At 40.5% G+C, this 16,804-nt stretch overlaps 1 protein-coding gene across 2 annotated transcripts in view; it reads left to right on the forward strand.

Moving 5' to 3' along the window:
* Window positions 1–16,804, forward strand: part of arhgef3 (Rho guanine nucleotide exchange factor (GEF) 3) — a 118,000-nt gene that overhangs the window by 6,958 nt on the left and 94,238 nt on the right. For both annotated transcript variants that reach the window (XM_056239990.1, XM_056239991.1), the window contains exon 2: window positions 8,113–8,179. In XM_056239990.1, coding sequence (XP_056095965.1) covers window positions 8,113–8,179 — 67 coding nt within the window. The remainder of the gene's footprint in view (window positions 1–8,112; window positions 8,180–16,804) is intronic.

Raw genomic sequence — 16,804 nt, forward strand, 5'->3', positions numbered from 1 at the left:
TGGTCTGATGAGTCTCGATTTCTGTTGAGACATTCAGATGGTAGAGTCAGAATTTGGCGTAAACAGAATGAGAACATGGATCCATCATGCCTTGTTACCACTGTGCAGGCTGGTGGTGGTGGTGTAATGGTGTGGGGGATGTTTTCTTGGCACACTTTAGGCCCCTTAGTGCCAATTGGGCATCGTTTAAATGCCACGGCCTACCTGAGCATTGTTTCTGACCATGTCCATCCCTTTATGGCCACCATGTACCCATCCTCTGATGGCTACTTCCAGCAGGATAATGCACCATGTCACAAAGCTCGAATCATTTCAAATTGGTTTCTTGAACATGACAATGAGTTCACTGTACTAAAATGGCCCCCACAGTCACCAGATCTCAACCCAATAGAGCATCTTTGGGATGTGGTGGAACGGGAGCTTCGTGCCCTGGATGTGCATCCCACAAATCTCCATCAACTGCAAGATGCTATCCTATCAATATGGGCCAACATTTCTAAAGAATGCTTTCAGCACCTTGTTGAATCAATGCCACGTAGAATTAAGGCAGTTCTGAAGGCGAAAGGGGGTCAAACACAGTATTAGTATGGTGTTCCTAATAATCCTTTAGGTGAGTGTATATCTGACACGAAGTCACTCCTCCTCTACCTTGATCCCAATTCATTTCAGAGACAACATTTCTTGACTTTGACTGCCTTTTCAAACTTTCAGTGACAATTATGAACTCACATACTGTACGTCTAGGACAGTGAGTCGTAATTAAATCACTTCACTACACATACTCATGTTTAACCAAAGTATATAGAAATAAAGAAGCCATTTCATCATGAGAGGGTTAAAGCCAAAACAGTGCACAGACAACTTCACTGACTAATTTAAGGGAGAGGTCTAACTTACCTTCAAACTAAAAAAAAGAAAAGATAGAAATTACCTGTTTTGTTCTCTAGCCATCAACATCAACAAAAGACATATCAAATTTAAGAAATGGGAACTCAAGGTGACAAATGAAACGGCAGCAAACAGGCTCAGCAAACCACCAATAACAGAGTTGCATAGAAAGCCTCAGGTTGAACTGAGAGCAAGCGTGTGATCTGGAACGGGAGAGAGGGGCAAATGCTGTGAGGACTTGCTCGGCTTTTACGCTGAATCTTCCCCACCCGACAGCCAATCACAGGCAGCTACTCGTCACTGATGTCACCTGGATCCAAACACAAAGACAAAGCAAGAAAAACACTGTTTCCACCCACCTAATTTTAGGCAAATTTTGGGATATCGCATAAAACAACAGTGGATGTAAACACTAATAGTAGGCTCATGCTGAACTCTATTGTACAGTGGCTTAACAGTGTGTTAAGCAGTGCATGCATGTGTTCCTGAGGCTTCATGATGACGTCTGAAATGTCTGTATTTGACAAATATTGCATCTAATCCACTTCGTCTGTGATAAAGCAAGGAAACACTGCACGAGCGTCACTACTACTCACTACGTCCGTTTTCAATTCCACCCCGACTGCAAACGGCAGCTCTCGCTGATCGGTCTGACGCACACTAAATCTAAAAATGTGCACAAATACGTATACGCTTAATTGAGGCAAATATGTTTTTTATCCACTAAGAAGAAACTATGATGGAAACACATTTACCGAAATGTGTTTCAGTAATCCCGAAATCCCTCTATACACACACACACAAAAAACGTAGCTGACTTTGCCTCAACAGAGGATGTGATTGGATGACTGGACTAGCCAGTGGACCAATAGCATTGCACAGCTCTGATGCCGACACAGTTTTCGATTCCCGTCTGCAAACGGCAGCTCTCGCTGATCGCTCTGCACAGCACCACTTCCAGTCGAACACACCTAATGTCTGTGATCAGAATGATTGGGTTTAATTCCCTCCAGAAGCGTCTCACACACACGAGTGTGTTCACACACACCAGCATCCCAACGCAAGAGATCATGACAGCGTTTCGTCGGATGCTCTGAGACACACTCGTTCATGATGGAGGGAAAGAGTGACAATTTTGTTCTCTTGAACACATGGTTCAATAAATTCACAACTTTGGATGGAAACGGAGATATAATCCACATCCACTGATGTAATTTAAAAAAGTCAAATATAGCAAAACAAAAAACTGGATGTAATAATGCATAGCAACAATTCAGCTTAAACAACTCTCTATGCATGTTTACTTCCATTTCAAGTGCGTTACTGTGTTTTTGTCCAGGTGCAAGATTTCTGTTACTTTCAATAATTTTCTGTGGTAATCAACATTATACCACAAATGTTATAGATAAATTTCAGACTTCGAAAGGTTTTTAGCGGATATTTCTAAGGGCCGAGTGTCTGATGGCTTTAAAGGGTGAGGCTCTGCAGTCCATGATGTCATGGCTTGTCTTGCTTTGCCAGCATGTTAGTCAGTGCTGTGTGTGTGTGTGTGTGTGCGTGTGCGTGTGCGTGTGCGTGCGCGTGCGCGTGCGCGTGCGTGTGATTTCAAACATCTATGCATGTTAATAGGTTTATGTAGCAGGATCAAGTGTAAACAAATCTTTTCACACACACACACACACACTCATGCACATTACACAGTCTATACTCAAAAGCACATGATGCCTCTACATGGAAAAACACATGACAAACCAGTGTGTCCGATTACTGTCTTTATACATGCATTTAATTCATTATGCAACCTATAATAATTGAATTCACTAAAGCCAGTTCACAGACACAGTAATGTTTAGAACGAGTGTAAACGGGTAAAATGTTAGATCAGCTCTGGCTGTGTTTAATTTTTCAAATAAATTCAAGAGGCCATTTACTGAATATGAACTTTCACCTCTGTACATTGAGAACTCTAATAAAAACACAATTGAAATAAATTTTAAAATTCAGAAGATAAATCAAAATATATATAAAATATAGTTTTGCACAGTGCATTACGTAATTATAAATGTTAATTCTCTCCATTCTCTACAGTGACACTAGAGGCACGAAGGCTGTACGGTTCATCTTTACAGTTTTTCTCAAGTTCTTCATTTCTGATACAGTAACTTTTTAAAAAAAATAGTCTTGACATTCTTTAAAGGGGTCATGAAGTGCATTTTTATTTTTTATTTAATAATGTTCCCTGAGATCCGCTTATAATGTTATTGTAAGGGTTATGTCTCGTTTGTTCTGTTTGAGTTCTTTAGTTTGTTGAGATGTTTTTTCATTGATTGATTGAGTTGTATCACCTGTGTCTCGTTTCTTTTATTAGTTTGCTTGTGTATTTGAACTCAGTGTTCTGTTCATTGTCTAATCTTGACTGTGTGTACTGGTGGTTCTGTTTGTATTTTGCTACACCAATTGTTTAGTTTTTCTAATTTTCTCAGACAAAAAAAAAAAAAAAAAGAAGTAGTTCAGCACTGAATTATGATTTTCACATGCATGTTCATTGCTCAATTAAACAATCAATTAAGCAATACAATGGTTGGACTGCTTAAATTGAGATTTAAGGCTGGAAAGCTGAAATTTTAAAACACTAGGCATCATACACTTGCGGACTTTGTAAATGGTTACAGAAAAAATACTGGCCATCGTAATATTCTACCAGACTTTCAGCTTGTTCTGAATGCAAAAAACTCACTCACAAATGAAAACAACATGTTCTAAAATCTGCTCAAAATATCAAACATGTTTGATCTCCTCCGATAGTGTGTGTGTGTGTGTGTGTGTGTGTGTGTGTGTGTGTGTGTGTGTGTGTGTGCTCATGTTTATATTACATTGTGAGGACCAAATGTCCCCACAAGAATAGTAAAACCTGAAATCACCTACATTGTGAGGACTAGCCAATGGTCCCCGCGAGGGAAATTGATTAATGAACATACTAAATTATGTTTTTTAGAAAATGTAAAAGAGCAGAAAGTTTTCTGTGATGGGTAGGTTTAGGGGTTGGGTTAGTGTGTGTGTGTGTGTGTGTGTGTGTGTGTGTGTGTGTGTGTGTGTGTGATGGGTAGGTTTAGGGGTCGGGTGAGTGTAAGGGGACAGAATATACACTTTGTACTGTATAAAAATTACGTCTATGGAGAGTCCCCACAAAGATAGTGGACCTGACGTGTGTGTGTGCGTGCGTGCGTGTGTGTGTTAGTGTGTGTTTCCTGTGCAGGTAAGAGTGCAGAGATCAGGAAACTGCTTCCTGAACTCCCATCGCTGAGTAATAGCCAGAGACACTTTTTCTGGACAACAACTTTCCCTACTTTAAACTTTTATGTAATAAAATGTATGCCATAAGGATTTTTTATTATTATTTGTATTATTTTTTGGAAAAGAGAAGGGTTGCTGTGACAAAAAAATGAAACATAGCTTTTAATAGTTTTTGCCAGATAAAATGTTTTGAGCTTTTTATCTCAGTCTATAATAGTGGCTAAGTCTATAATAGACAGATAGATAGATAGATAGATAGATAGATAGATAGATAGATAGATAGATAGATAGATAGATAGATAGATAGATAGATAGATAGATAGATAGATAGATAGATAGATAGATAGATAGATGGATGGATGGATGGATGGATGGATGGATGGATGGACGGATGGACGGACGGACAGATAGATATTAGTCTACTGAAGTGATTCAAAGATTCAGACTTGTTTTGAAAGGTGAGATTGAATGTTGGCCACTAGATGGCAGTAAATAATTAGAGATCACTATCTGGTGTAAACATGAACCAGAATGGCATACTGTAATAATCATACTTATAACATTTTATACTATATATATTGTGCAATTGTGTGATTTTCTGTGTGTATGAAATATGCAGATGGTCTACATATCTTTTTAATCCATAAGGTGTTCTTTCTAACATTTGAAATAATAATTTGTTAGATTTATATAGCATGTCTTACACTCAATGGACTTTTTAAAAAATGTATGAGGGAATGTGCCTCAAGTTTGGGAAAGGCGCTTTATAAATAACACTATAATAACTACCGGTAACTAACTATAACTAACTCACTTAGGATCTGGGTAATTGGTAAAACTTTACAATAATATCCCATTAGTTAACTTTAGTTAATGAAATGACTAATTTTAACTAACAATAAGCAACATGTTTATTATTTAACACTATTTATCAATTGTTAACGTTAGTTTAAAAAAGCACAACTGTTCACTGTTGTCTTGCAGTCTCATTATGATGGCATCATTCTGCACTCTCATCAGGTTTTGTCCAATCAAATGCTCTCTAGTATCTATCCGATATCTGTGTGTGTGTGTGTGTGTGTGTGTGTGTGTGTGTGTGTGTGTGTGTGTGTGTGTGTGTGTGTGTGTGTGTGTGTGTGTGTGTGTGTGTGTGTGTGTGTGTGTGTGTGTGTGTGTGTGTGTGTGTGTGTGTGTGTGTGTGTGTGTGTGTGTGTCTGTGTGTCTGTGTCCAGCTTTCTAAAATTATGTGGCTTATCAATGTCTTTGAGTTCAGAGAACCATGGGGATAATCTGAGTTTAGGATCCTAATGTCTTGATTAAGCTAAAGATATTGAACAGTAAGTCCTGATATTACATTTCAAATTTCAGTTCCACAAACACACAAACCTTCACGATCCATATATAAGGTGCGCTTCTAAATAAGCAGTGAGAGGTCATGTGATACATTGATCTGATCACTTTAGTTTTCACTCTATAAATAATAATAATACACTAACTTAATAAAATATCAACTATGTTATAACAACTATGCATTCCATTAATTTTGTGAATTGGTATGTTTCATCATTACACGAAGAAATATAGTGCAGAGTATAATCAGCGTAACGGTAAAAACGAGTCAGTCACCTTTAATTATTTACAGCCTAACAGTACAGATTGTTTTAAAGCAGTTTTACAGTGATAACAGGAAAATTATGCATTTCAGCTGAAATGATGTGCGCTGAAGTTAGTTCAGTGTTGATTCAGTTCTTTTGTAAAGATCAACAATTATTAAATTAGTTAATTTCATCTATAAAGCAGTTCTGGAAAAAATTGTCATTGTCCAGCTCAATTCATTTCACATACAACAGCGTCAGTACAGTCAAATCAATAATATTGTTGAAAATTAAACTAACGTCATGCTAATGGTAGCATGTACAGGGTGAACAGCAGCGGTCCTAGTACTGAGCCTTGTGGTACGCCATACTGAACTTGTGATCGATAAGACATCTCTTCATTTACTGCTACAAACTGATAATGGTCAGATAAGTATGATTTAAACCATGCTAATGCAATTCCACTAATGCCACTAAAAATCCAGCCATTTGTTGTTGTTGTTTTTTTCAAAGTTTACATCTATTGTTTGTTTATTTCATGAAAAGAAATTCGTTTTTGACTAACAAATTATATTTTTAAGATATACTTGATAATTGTGTTAAATTTCAGAGAAAATATTTGAGAAAGGAGAAATTATATATATATATATGTGTGTGTGTGTTATACTTATCCGTTTCAAGAACTACAATTCCTGACTTTAAAAACAACTTAAGAAATTGTATAAGTCTAACACAATTAGCAATTTAGCTGGTCATCATCAGAGAAGAGAAGAGATGCTGCAAGAGGAAGATATTCTGATTCAAGATTACCAGAACATGAATTTAAAACAATAATGATGTGCACTGATAAATCATTTATAATAAACACTGCAATATCCCATTCGAAAATAGGAATTGTCCATTTTGATTTCATGGTGACTTTTAAGGATTCTTTCCGTTTTAAAATGTCACATTTGTGTGACAACAAAAATGAATGCTACAAGCTCAAATATTTGGAGAACCGTGTGCAAAAATAAAGATGTTTCTCAGCAGCTTGTCACAATAGCCAGACAAAAAGGCCTCACCTGAGGATCTGGGTCAGGAAAAGGTCGTTCCCCCTGTCCTGCCACACTGATGACTGACACAGACCTGTCTACCTGTTTACAAAACCGCAGTCAATGGAAATCACTCCATCCAAGTGAAAAACTCGTCACCTTTTCATTTCCTGGACTCTAGCGGTTCTCTAATGTGTCTTGCTGAAAACCAAAGTGGTTTTCCATCATTCAGCAGCAGTCATGTATAAGTCTGTCTTAGGGGGCCATTCACACAGAACACCTTTTTGAGGTTAAAAAACAAACAAACCGCTAGGTCAAACTCAAGAGACAGCCTTTTTTTTTTAAAAGTTGAACATCTTTTAACCTGAACGCTGCTTTTTTAGAACGCCATGTCACACGGCAGACACTGCAAAAGACGCAAGCTCAAGTATCAAACGCATCCGTCTAGCGCATGTTTACATTGAGAAAACAATGGAAGAGCAGCAGAGTGGAAGAACAAATGCGTTCTTAAGGTCCAGTCACATGAGCAAAACTTGTCCTTTGTTCATTATCGACAGTGCAGCAATGACGCTTTCAAACCAAACCGCTTTCTGTTGGTCAGCGGCAGCGAATATGCGTCGACAATTTGAGCTTTTTCACCCTCACGCGAAACTCCCAATCGCGTGGATTCCTACAGAGCGCCACAGTGACGACTATTTTGTAGGCCAATACTGATGTTAGTGACCACAGTCACATAACTACCACCATTAATCTTCTACCAACTCTTTCAGATTTTCCCTGAAAGTTAGAGTTATAATACAAGTGTTTATACACAACGAGGCTAGGAGATGAGTTCACCTGTTCGGCGTGATGACGTTTAATATTCCTGACAGCCGAGTCCAGTTTAGACAGAATCACCTTTAAAAAGACAAGTAAGAGCTTTAAAAAAGGTGGTTTTAGTGACGTATTTTATGTTGTAGAATAAGACTTGAAAATATCTTGAGCTTGTGGTACCCACAGACCTTATTTCAGGCGTTTAACCAAAACCCCATTGAAAAAACCATAGATTTCAGGACGTTGGAACCAGTAGTGCTAAAGTGCTAACTCGTTTCTGGGTTTTGGCTTACAAAAATACGCCATCATTGCAGCACTCTATCGAAGTGAATGGATTTGATTTCTCCTGTGAAAGTTCACCAAACAGCCGTAAACGTGAGCGCAGCTTGAGTCTGTGTGAGTTTTTAATGTCAATCTGTGCTAGTGTCTGCTGCTGCAGTGTAAATCACCTGTTCGTCTGATGTCTTTCTCTTGTTTTCTCCCACCAGGCCGATGTTGCAGAGGAAGGAGTCGTTTTCTCTCCTCTCTACATCAGAGAAGTGGCTCTTCAGAGGGGTGAGTTCAGAATATATGCTCTTTTTTTGCGGTCCATTAATAGGAAGAGTGTTCTGCCTCGTGCCTTTTTGAAATCAATGGATTTGCAGGTTTCTTGAACATAGTGTAGTGTTGTGTTCTCCAAACGATCCAAAATCACGTCCAAAATGTGTACTGTTGGCATAAACCACGGCCAGCGGTGGAAACCGTTAATCAGTAGTGTTTCCCAACCCTGTTTCTGGAGGCACACCAACAGTAGTCAAGTCAAGTCAAGTCATCTTCATTTATATAGCGCTTTTAACAATGAATTGTTTCAAAGCAGCTTTACAGAGATAAACATATAATTTAAGGTAACAGATTGTTTTGGCGTTATAGCGGTTCTTGAATAATGTTACTTCCAGCTAAAGTTAACTTTGATTGATTCACCTCCGTCGAAATGATCAGACTTTAAACGCGAACCTGTGATTAACGCTGACGGCGTTCACATGCTCATTCAGAATTCTATAGTTATGTGCTTTTTAAAATATGTGCGCAGGTTTGTAATTCATACAACCCAGCCTAAACAAACTACTTTTCTTGCCTATAAATTTTGATACAGAATTTTGTTTTATTTTATCACTTCGGGGTACGCGAGCCGGAATTCACAGCGCTTTATCTGTAGAGTGGGAAAGGGATCCTCCATAGGGAGAGGATAGTGGATACTTCAGCACTGCATTGTCATCGGGTCCAGGCGAATCTCCTTCGTCAGATCTGGACACGGCCTGGATCCGGCAGGCTGCGGGAAAACCTCGGGATAAACAAAGACACTAATATTAGCGTAGATGCCATTCTTCTTATGATGTAGCGAGTACATCAAGATTTAAGGGAAGTGTTCCCAGTTCCGGCTGACCTAATCTATGCAGCCTAACATTGAATTTATAGAAGTCTATAATGTATTATGTGTATGCTAGGTCAAAGAGATGTGTTTTTAGTCTAGCTTTGAACTGACAGAGTGTGTCTGCTTCCCGGACAATGGTAGGAAGACTGTTCCAAAGTTTTGGTGCTAAATAGGAAAAGGATCTACCGCCAGCAGTCGATTTAGATATTCTAGGTATTATCAACTGGCCGGAATTTTGAGATCGCAATAAACGTGAAGGACTATAATGCGTTAAGAGCTTGCTCAAGTACTGCGGAGCTAAACCATTTAGTGCTTTGTAGGTAATCAACAATATTTTAAAATTTATACGATGTTTAATAGGGAGCCAATGCAGTGTTGACAGAACCGGGCTAATATGGTCATATTTCCTGGTTCTGGTAAGAACTCGAGCTGCGGCGTTTTGAACTAGCTGTAGTTTGTTTATTAAGCGTGCAGGGCAACCACCCAGTAGAGCATTACAATAATCTAGCCTTGAGGTCATGAACGCATGGACTAATTGTTCCGCATTTCCCAATGAGAGCATATGGCGTAATTTAGATATATTTTTAAGATGGAAAAATGCAGTTTTACAGATACTAGACACGTGGCTTTCAAAAGAAAGGTTGGTATCAAATAGCACACCCAGGTTCCTAACCGACGACGAAGACTTGACAGAGCAGCCATTAAGTGTTAGACAGTATTCTGGGTTATTACGTGTGGAAGTTTTTTGTCCAATAATTAGAATCTCTGTCTTTTCAGAATTTAGTAGTAGGAAATTACTAGTCATCCAATTTTTTATATCAGCTATGCATTCCGTTAATTTTGTGAATTGGTAAGTTTCGTTGGGTTTTGAAGAAATATACAGCTGAGTATCATCGGCATAACAGTGAAAGCTAACTCCATGTTTCCTAATGATATCTCCTACTGGTAGCATGTACAGAGTGAACAGCAGCGGTCCTAGTACTGAGCCTTGTGGTACGCCATACTGAACTTGTGATCGATAAGACATCTCTTCATTTACTGCTACAAACTGATAACGGTCAGTTAAGTATGATTTAAACCATGCTAATGCAATTCCACTAATGCCAACATAGTTTTCTAGTCTATTTAAAAGAATGTTGTGGTCAATGGTGTCAAATGCAGCACTAAGATCGAGTAACACTAATAGAGAGATACAACCACGATCGGATGATAAGAGCAAATCATTTGTGACTCTAATGAGAGCGGTCTCAGTGCTATGGTACGGTCTAAATCCGGACTGAAAATCCTCGCAGATATCATTTCTTTCTAGAAAGGAACATAGTTGTGAAGATACTGCTTTTTCTAATATCTTTGACAGAAAAGGCAGATTCGAGATCGGCCTGTAATTGACTAATTCTGTAGGATCAAGTTGTGGTTTTTTAACAAGCGGTTTTATCATAGCCAGTTTAAAGGTTTTTGGTACGTATCCTAGAGACAAAGATGAATTAATGATATTAAGAAGAGGATATATGACCTCTGGAAACATCTCTTTCAGTAGCTTAGTCGGTATAGGATCTAACATACAAGTTGTCGATTTAGATGAATTAACGAGTTTGCAGAATTCTTCCTCTCCTTTAGCAACAAATAAATCAAATTTTTCCTCAGGGAGACTACAATGCACTTCCTGATGCGATACTGTGGTAGACGGTTGCATAGTTATAATTTTGTCCCTGATATTATCAATCTTATAAGTGAAGAAGTTCATAAAGTCATCACTGCCGTGTTGCTTTGACACTTCTGAGCTTGAAGCTTTCTTTTTCGTTAGTTTAGCCACTGTTTCAAATAAATACCTAGGATTATGTTTATTTTCTTCTAGTAGGTTTGAAAAATAAGCAGATCTAGCAGCTTTTAAAGCCTCTCTGTAAGCAATTGAGCTCTCTTTCCACGAAATCCGAAATACCTCTAGTTTAGTTTTCTTCCAGTTGCGCTCCATTTTTCTGGCTGCTCTCTTTAGGGCCTGAGTGTGCTCGCTGTACCACGGCGTTGGACTATTTTCTTTAATCTTCTTTAAGCGCAACGGAGCAACTGCGTCTTAAGTGCTGGAAAAGAGAGAGTTAAACGTTTCTGTTGCAATATCGAGTTCTTCTAAGCTATCTGGGATGCTGAGATGATGAAACTGATTAGGAAGATTATTGATAAAGCAATCTTTAGTGGCAGAAGTTATAGGTCTAACGTATTTATAACACGGAGTCGGCTTTGCAGCCTTGGCTAAATGTAATTTACATGAGACTAGATAATGATCTGAGATGTCATCGCTCTGCTGCAGAATTTCAACAGCATCAACATCTATTCCATGTGATAATATTAGATCTAGAGTATGATTACGACAATGAGTAGGTCCTGACACGTGTTGTCTAACTCCAATTGAGTTTACAATGTCTTTAAATGCCAATCCCAAAGCATCTTTTTCATTATCTACATGTATATTAAAATCACCAACAATTAGTACTTTATCTGCAGCCAATACTAAATCTGATCAGAAAGTCTGCAAATTCTTTGATAAAAACTTAATGGTGCCCTGGTGGCCTGTACACAGTAGCCAGCAGAATTCTCAAATGTGATTTATCGTTTACACTATATATTTTTACATTAAGCACCAATACTTCAAAAGAAGTATATTTAAAGCTACATTTCTTAGTGGTTTTGAAAATATTACTATAAATTACAGCAACACCTCCCCCTTTGCCTTTCAGACGAGGTTCATTTTTATAACTGTAATCTTGTGGGGTTGACTCATTTAAAATAATGTAATCGTTTGGTTTTAGCCAGGTTTCTGTCAAACACAGCATATCAAGATTATAATCTGAAATCATATCATTAACTATAAGAGATTTTGAAGTAAGGGATCGAATATTCAGCAACCCAAGCTTTATCATTTGCTCATCTGTATTATATCTGTTTTTTATTTGTTGAACATCAATTAAATTTTTAACCTGACGTTTTTTGGATTTCCAAATTCGGGGAACAGACACAGTCTCTATATGATGATATCTAGGTGAAAGAGGCTCTATGTGATGGGATTTATCTGACCTTGGTGACGTGAGGCCGCTAGCAGACGGTCGGTTTAGCCAGTCTGTCTGCTTCCTGACCTGAGCCCCAGATTGTCATGTTTTAGCTCTAAGACTATGAGCCAAATTACTAGAGAGAAGAGCAGCACCAGCCCAGGAGGGATGGATACCATCTCTTTTCAACAGATCAGGCTTGCCCCAAAAACTTTTCCAATTGTCTATGAATTTTATATTATTCTGCGGACACCACTTCGACAGCCAACCATTCAGTGAGGCCAATCTACTAACTATCTCATCACTCCTGCGCACAGGAAGGGGGCCAGAGCAAATTACAGTGCCTGACATCGTACTTGCGAGTTCACACACCTCTTTAATATTAATTTTGGTGATCTCTGACTGGCGGAGTCGAACATCATTAGTGCCGACATGAATAATGATCTTAGAGAATTTACGATTAGCATTAGCCAGCACTTTTAAATTTGCTTTGATGTCAGGCGCTCTGGCTCCCGGCAAAACATGTGACTATGGTGGCTGGTGTCTCTATTTTCACGTTCCGTGTGATCGAATCACCAATTACCAGGGCACAATCAACAGAATTCTCAGTGGGTGTTTCACTGAGTGGGGCAAATCGATTTGTTATGGGAATCGGAACGGAAGAGTGGTTCTTTGATCCGCGACTAGAGCGGTGATCTCTCACAGTAACCCATCTGCCCTGCTGCACGGGCTCTACTTCAGCCGGAACCGTATCATGTAAAGAGTTCACTATGCTATGCGCATCCAAAACACTATCTAAAGATCTAGCATTCTTACCATCCTCAATTAAAGTTTGGATGCGTGTCTCTAGTTCTGAAATCTTCTCCGTCAGCCTGACTGTCTCCTTGCATTTATCACATATAAATCCTATATTGCCATCGGAGAAGGCTATACTAAACATATGACATGTGACACAGGTGACAATAACAGGACAAGAAGACATTACTCACCGTGTTTGTTGACTGATTTCTTACTTACCTGGACTTTATGAACTCAAAAGGCGCGGGCGCGCGAGAGAAAATAAATATATAAATGAGCGCACGGGTGGCGCGTTAGCAGGCTAACGTTAGCGAGTTACTAGCGTGCTGTGTTAACAATAACGGAAGCTAGAGATGTAAGGTTAATCTGAGATGTTGGGTAAGCTGTATTTAGTAGTATAAACAACTAGATAGTAAATGATGGCTCAAAACATAAAGAAATACGAGGCTCAGGCGGAGCTTACAGCCTCGAAGCAAACAAACACACAGCAGGCAGCGAGGCAGACAGGAGCAATCGATCAGCGATCAGACCAGAGAGGAAAGATCAGTACACATGTTGAGCGTCTCCCTTATCTGACACATTAATTTCATGCCTTGGAGTCTCTTCTAATGAGCTGATGAGTTGAATCAGGTGTGTTTGATTAGGAAGAGTTGGAAGATGTGTAGAAGTGCGTTCAGATTGATAGGATGTCGCTGTCCACTTACGGTCGAATGGAACGCACCACCAGTGTTGGTGTGCCTCCAGGAACATGGGAAACACTGTACTAGTACATGTGCACCCTATACTCTAAAAACCTGAAACTGACATTAACCAAATTAAATGAGTTTACTTTACTCAAATATTACTGAAAGTTGGCTACACGAGTGGGGCAGCGGGCAAAATCAGTAGCCTGGCCTCCGGGTTTGTACATTTCACCCGCTTCGCCCAATGGCCAGTCTAAGCCTACCTTAAATTTAGCACAGTTATTAAAGGAGTAGTTCACTTTAAAATGAAAATTACCCCATGATTTACTCACCCTCAAGCCATCCTAGGTGTATATGACTTTCTTCTTTCAGACAAATACAATCTGAGTTATATTATTATATATTATATATATATATATATATATATATTATAGTTATATTACTAGAATTTACTTTGTAACGTTTTAAATATTTATATTTTCTTACACAAACTCATCGCTTCGCATAAGAAGGCCTTTATTAACTCCCCGGAGCTGTGTGGACCACTTTTCTAATGTATAGATGCACTTTTTGAGCTATTTTGAACTGATGGTTGCAATCCACTGCCATTATAAATCTCGGAAGCGTCAGGGTGTTTTTTAATATAACTCTGATTGTATTCGTCTGTAAGAAGAAAGTCATATGTGTATATGATATGGACTAGGATGGCTTGAGGGTGAGTAAATCATCATCAATTGGTTACTCTTTTTTTAATAAACAAAAATATAAAGGCAAATAAAACTTTATCATTAAGTATGAAGTACAATTATCCCACTTTGAATCAAAGGTGTAGTCAGCTCTGGGCTTCTTGTCCTCAGCTCTGGGCTTCTTGTCCTCAGCTCTGGGCTTCTTGTCCTCAGCTCTTCAGCTCTGGGCTTCTTGCCCTCAGCTCTGGGCTTCTTGCCCTCAGCTCTGGGCTTCTTGTCCTCAGCTCTGGGCTTCTTGTCCTCAGCTCTGGGCTTCTTGTCCTCAGCTCTGGGCTTCTTGTCCTCAGCTCTTCAGCTCTGGGCTTCTTGTCCTCAGCTCTGGGCTTCTTGTCCTCAGCTCTGGGCTTCTTGTCCTCAGCTCTGGGCTTCTTGTCCTCAGCTCTTCAGCTCTGGGCTTCTTGCCCTCAGCTCTGGGCTTCTTGTCCTCAGCTCTGGGCTTCTTGTCCTCAGCTCTGGGCTTCTTGTCTACAGCTCTGGGTTTCTTGTCTTCAGCTCTGGGCTTCTTGTCTTCAGCTCTGGGCTTCTTGTCTTCAGCCCTGGGCTTCTTGTCCTCAACTCTGGGCTTCTTGCCCTCAGGTCTGGGTGCTCTGGGCTTCTTGTCCTCAGCTCTGGGCTTCTTGTCTTCAGCTCTGGGCTTCTTATCCTCATCTCTGGGCTTCTTGTCCTCAGCTCTGGGCTTCTTGTCCTCAGCTCTGGGCTTCTTGCCCTCAGGTCTGGGCGCTCTGGGCTTCTTGTCCTCAGCTCTGGGCTTCTTATCCTCAGCTCTGGGCTTCTTGTCCTCAGGTCTGAGCGCTCTGGGCTTCTTGTCCTCAGGTCTGAGCGCTCTGGGCTTCTTGTCCTCAGCTCTGGGCTTCTTGTCCTCAGCTCTTCAGCTCCGGGCTTCTTGCCCTCAGCTCTGGGCTTCTTTGTCTTCAGCTCTGGGCTTCTTGTCTTCAGCTCCGGGCTTCTTGTCCTTAGCTCTGGGCTTCTTGTCCTCAGCTCTGGGCTTCTTGTCCTCAGCTCTGGGCTTCTTGTCTTCAGCTCTGGGCTTCTTGTTCTCAGCTCTGGGCTTCTTGTCCTCAGCTCTTCAGCTCTGGGCTTCTTGTCCTCAGCTCTGGCCTTCTTGTCTTCAGCTCTGGGCTTCCTGTCCTCAGTTCTGGGCTTCTTGTCCTCGGCTTTGGGCTTCTTGTGTTCAGCTCTGGGCTTCTTGTCCTCAGCTCTGTGCTTCTTGTCCTCAGCTCTGGGCTTCTTGTCCTCAGCTCTGGGCTTCTTGTCCTCAGCTCTGGGCTTCTTGTCCTCAGCTCTTCAGTTCTGGGCTTCTTGTCCTTAGCTCTGGGCCTCTTGTCTTCAGCTCTGGGCTTCTTGTCTTCAGCTCTGGGCTTCTTGTCCTCAGCTCTGGGCTTCTTGTCCTCAGCTCTGGGCTTCTTGTCCTCAGCTCTGGGCTTCTTGTCCTCAGCTCTGGGCTTCTTGTCCTCAGCTCTGGGCTGCTTGTCCTCAGCTCTGGGCTGCTTGTCCTCAGCTCTGGGCTGCTTGTCCTCAGCTCTGGGCTTCTTGTCCTCAGCTCTGGGCTTCTTGTCCTCAGCTCTGGGCTGCTTGTCCTCAGCTCTGGGCTTCTTGTCCTCAGCTCTGGGCTTCTTGTCCTCAGCTCTGGGCTTCTTGTCCTCAGCTCTGGGCTTCTTGTCCTCAGCTCTGGGCTTCTTGTCCTCAGCTCTTCAGCTCTGGGCTTCTTGTCCTCAGCTCTGGGCCTCTTGTCCTCAGCTCTGGGCTTCTTGTCCTCAGCTCTGAGCTTCTTCTTTTCAGCTCTGGGCTTCTTGTCCTCAGCTCTGGGCTTCTTGTCCTCAGCTCTGGCCTTCTTGTCTTCAGCTCTGGGCTTCTTGTCTTCAGCTCTGGGCTTCTTGTCTTCAGCTCTGGGCTTCTTGTCCTCAGTTCTGGGCTTCTTGTCTTCAGCTCTGGCCTTCTTGTCTTCAGCTCTGGGCTTCTTGTCCTCAGTTCTGGGCTTCTTGTCCTCGGCTTTGGGCTTCTTTTCAGCTCTGGGCTTCTTGTCCTCAGCTCTGGGCTTCTTGTCCTCAGCTCTGGCCTTCTTGTCTTCAGCTCTGGGCTTCTTGTCCTCAGCTAGTTAGATTTAAATTGCTAGACACAAAGAAAATGAAAATATTCACATGATCTTTTCTTGAGTCACAATTTAACAATTTATTTTGTGTGTTTTGCACAAGATTAATATAGGGAAAGATATGTTATTGTTTAATCTTCTGTTATGTTGCGATTTAGTGATTTCTGCATAATGCAGTTTTACAGGTTACCATAGTGGTCAACTGTAGAGTTTGTGGTTAGGTCGAGGATGCATAGGAAAATTTGAAGACTAGTGTGTACATGCAAATGTATAGTCTCTTTTTTTTAATTGTATTGGCACATGCTAGTGTGCTATTTTTAGCCAGCAGCTAATTATAAAAGATTTATGTAATCAAATTGTATGAGTTAGCTTAGCCAACATTTTAATTAAGTTGCAATTAACATGTTTGTGT

Source organism: Rhinichthys klamathensis, unplaced genomic scaffold (assembly GCF_029890125.1).
Source record: "Rhinichthys klamathensis goyatoka isolate OS25496 unplaced genomic scaffold, OSU_Roscu_1.1 h1tg000578l_1, whole genome shotgun sequence".
In the NCBI taxonomy this organism is placed as follows: domain Eukaryota; kingdom Metazoa; phylum Chordata; class Actinopteri; order Cypriniformes; family Leuciscidae; genus Rhinichthys; species Rhinichthys klamathensis.